This window comes from Miscanthus floridulus, chromosome 1 (genome assembly GCF_019320115.1).
Source record: "Miscanthus floridulus cultivar M001 chromosome 1, ASM1932011v1, whole genome shotgun sequence".
Taxonomy (NCBI): domain Eukaryota; kingdom Viridiplantae; phylum Streptophyta; class Magnoliopsida; order Poales; family Poaceae; genus Miscanthus; species Miscanthus floridulus.
Genome location: NC_089580.1, coordinates 96,072,114 through 96,076,013, shown reverse-complemented (window position 1 = coordinate 96,076,013; position 3,900 = coordinate 96,072,114). Strand labels below are relative to the sequence as shown.

Here is a 3,900-nt window from a genome sequence, read left to right as displayed (position 1 = left end):
TTGAGATGGTGAATGACAACATGTTCAGTTTAATATTTTTCTGTTCTGGATGATTTTTTTCTTCCTGCTTGGTAGAAATTTGTCCTAAATAATTAAATTCATAGTCTACCTCCAAATTTCATTTGCTATTTTGAAAACAATGAGGTTATGTTCCCAAATACTATGGCACGTGGCAACAATGCATTTCTTAGTGATTGTCCTAACATGCTTTATTTATATGAAGAAGTAAATTAGTTTTGCTTAAAGTCCCGTGACATTTGCAAGATCTCTAACAGCAGAATATTCCACTGCAGGTTTTGTTGAAGTGGAAGAACCATGCTGATTCAAGTATTGAAAGGCTGGTAGTGTAAAATAGGCTCAGTCTCTGTATACATAGCATTAATGATGTAAAACATCAGAGGGCTTCGATTTTTATTGAAAAGCTCAATGGAGTCTGATATATATATATATATATATATATATATATATATATATATATATATATATATATATCAAGTTGGTGTATGTATGGAAGATCTAATATATTATTTATACAAAAATCAAGTGAATTTGTTCAATGTGATGCCTTCTATATGAGCAAAAGTGGATTTGTCAAATTATTTTAATTGTAATTATATCTATGTAGTTTTGTCGATAATTTTTTTGGGCAGGGTATGGTTTGTAAAATACATTGGAAATGGTTTGGCCAACATACAACTGTCAGGAAAGGTCTTAACTGTTGGCGTAGATCTTAACTGTCGGCAAAGGGTTAACTGTCGGCAAAGGTTTCAACTGTCGGCGTAGGTAGACCATTTGCCTACACATAAAGTGCCAACTGTCGGCAAAAGTTTCGCCAATGGCTTCTAGCGCGACTGTTTCTAAACTGTCGGTAAAACTTTTCGTGGAAGGTTATCTATCGGCAAAGGTGCCCTTTGCCTACAATAGAAAGTGTCGACAAAAGTATGTTGTGTTATAGTGCGCCGCATGTCACGCAGAGGGGAAGGGAGGCGCCGCCGCTGCCGGGTGGAGGCTAGAGTCCAGAGCCCGAGTGGGCGCCGACGTCGAGCAGGGAAGGTGGAGAGGTCGCTGGCGTCGGTAGAACTCGAGAGTGAGCCACCTCTACCCTGGCTGATAAGCCATGGCTGAAAGTATTGTTGGCTAATTTATTGTGAGAAAAAAATATTGTTCGTTTGCTGAAAAAGTACGGTTTATAAGCCAAGCGAACAGGGCGTTGGTCTGCGAGATCCAGATCGGAGAGAGAGAAAAAAATGAGAAATGAGTGATGCTAGGGTTAGAAGGTTTCTTTATATATGGTAAAATGTAGTATGTAATTTTACGGTTGTAAATTGGTTAACTACTACCGCAATATTTTATTTATGGTTGTGGGATTTTAACGTTGTTGACCATTTTACCGAGCTCAGCTTTAATGAGAGAATTAATGAGACGAAGGGAGAGAGAATTAGTCTCACGGTGGCGTGCAGGGAGAGTAAATTACGGGATTTACTTTTGCGGCCGGTAATATACTGTCTGCGTGGCTGGGATCAGTCCACGCCGGAGGTGGGCGGAGCTCCGCCGGCGCTCCAAACGCTGGTCCTCAATAACAGTTATATATATATATATATCGTATGTTTACGATGATCTCTAGCTCTTCAGGTTGATGACTATTCTGATCATATACGTCATGATCCAGACTGGATTGACGTTCTGAAGCGTCCAGTAGGCCCATCCAAAGGTAGCATTCCCGTAAACATCTTGCTGAACTTTGGCAAGCCTCTGGAAGTCCGTCTTATTTGCAGATTGCGGTGGCACGGCCCACGCGGCCGACCATTCTCCTATATAAAATACAAAGAATTGAATAGAAATATTTATGTGTACAGTTTAGTAATCCATAGAATTGCTGAAATGAGTGACTGCCAGCAGACTGCTTACCTACAAAAGTGAGGGGACGCCCATTCTGATTTGTGATGGCTTTGAGATCGGAGGAGCGGTTGAGGTTGGAGAACTTGTCCTCGTACAGGTTGTAGTAGTGTAGGTCTAGGACGGCGCCATCAAAGCCGCCCGCGAACTGTAGGAGCTCCGTCTGGTTTTTTATATTTAACCTGTTAGACATGATCACGTATGTTGTCGACGAGTACAGACGCACTGTTTTATGACCGTCCTCGTAGTATTTCTTCAGTCTAGACAAGTCTGCGCCTGGTGCCAGCGGCTCATTGAGCAGCTCAATGGCCAAGAGGGCTGTGTTGTTCGCGTACCTGTTGATTTACATGTAGATCGAGCAGCTGGTTGGTATGTTATTGGTTCAATCATTAAGGCGAGAGAAAACTACTATATATATAGTCAGTCAGTGTGCTATGCATTTTCGTTCACTAACCTTTTTGCAAGGAAGTCGTTGACTTGCAAGGTTTGGTTGATGTTTTCATCGGTATTGCCCCACTCCTGTGACCCGTCTCTAGTTAATCATATGGGTTTTGTGACCCCGGCGCAGCATGCAATGTGACAATAACGCTAATGTTGTATTTCCTGTGAACGCAAATTGGAATCCATCGTGTCGATGTTTCAAGTTACCACCGATGAATAAATTTTTAATATTGAGCGTCTGGCTCGGAAGGTGTGCGTTGAGGACATAAGGTTTATACTGGTTCGGGCAGAAAGTCCCTACGTCCAGTTCGTCACTGCTGCTCGTGTTACTAGCACTGAAAGTTTGTAGTTGGGGTTACAAACAGGCAAGAGAAGGATATGTCTCAAGTCTCTAGTGAAAAGAGTGAAAGGGTGCTGAGAGCTCGGTTGCTGCTCTTGTGTGTATTTGGACCTGATCGGTTCGGGGTCGGATTGGGTCCCTGATGGGTCGATCCCCTCCATGGAATGCCGTGCTTTCCCTTTTATAGGCTAAGGGAAAGCAAGGGTTACAGCGAAGGAACAGAGAAGAATGAGAGGGAGAGAGGAAGTCCTTCAGGATCATCGGGTCCTTCTTATCTTTCATGCAGGTCACACCGACCCTGTAGATGTCAACAGCGACAGCTCCACGTCGTGCCCCTTTCCCCCACTGGTGCCATGCGCAGGCGTCGTCTGCCGGTCATGGCATTTCATTCCATCACAGCGGATGTCATGGTGAGCTGACGCACGTGTCAGTGTTCGTACGGGGGTTAGGCAGAACAACATCGGTATGTCTGTCGCTGTTCTCGATGTGAATCCTCAGGCAGGGCCCGTCATGGCCACGGGTTACATCGGGGCATGTCGGTCTCTTCCTTGGTGTCAGAGCTTTGACCTAGGCCCATACGCCTAGACCTGGAGTGGTTGGCGGCGGTATGGAACCCCGTCGGACGATTCGGAGCCTGCGGCCTCGGGGTCAGGCGAGGCGGAGTCCGCGGCCCTGGGGTCAGGCAAGGCAGAGCGCAAACCCAAGGGTTGGGCGTGGCGAAGCCTGTCGCCTTGGGGTCGGACGAGGCAGAGCCCTCTCCCAGAGGTCGAGCGAGGCGGAGCGCAAACCCAAGGGTTGGGCGAGGCGGAGCCCCGTGGCCTTGGGGTCGGGCAAAGCAGAGTCCATGGCCCCAGGGTCAGACGAGGCGGAGCCCTCTCCTACAGGTCGGGCGAGGCAGAACGCACGACCTTGGGGTTGGGCGAGGCGGAGCCCTCCCCCAGAGCTCGGGTGAGGCGGAGCTCGCGGCCTTGGGGTCAGGCGAGGCGGAGCCCTTCCCCTGAGGTCGGGCGAGGCGGAGCCCGCGCACCTAGGGGTCAGTTGGAGCTGTAGTTGCGCTCTTGACTGCTCGGATGAATCAATGTTGATCACCATTAGCTCCTACTCTTTAGGTACCCTAGTATTGGCCCCTGACAGTAGCCCCCAAGCCTGCAGAGAAGTAGAATACTTCTTCGGAGGCTTTTCTGAACAGGAGGACTCTGAGGGCCTTGGCCTTCTTTCGTCGC

General features: G+C 47.6%; 1 protein-coding gene across 1 annotated transcript; it reads right to left on the bottom strand.

Annotated features, from left to right (window-relative positions):
- Positions 1-1,620: 1,620 nt before the first annotated feature.
- LOC136460606 (glucan 1,3-beta-glucosidase-like) lies at positions 1,621-3,523 on the bottom strand. Its single transcript, XM_066460246.1, has 3 exons — positions 3,378-3,523; positions 1,909-2,231; positions 1,621-1,811 (listed from the first exon to the last, which is right to left on the bottom strand). The coding sequence occupies exons 1-3, from the start codon at positions 3,521-3,523 to the stop codon at positions 1,621-1,623; spliced, it is 660 nt and encodes a 219-aa protein (XP_066316343.1).
- Positions 3,524-3,900: the final 377 nt, after the last annotated feature.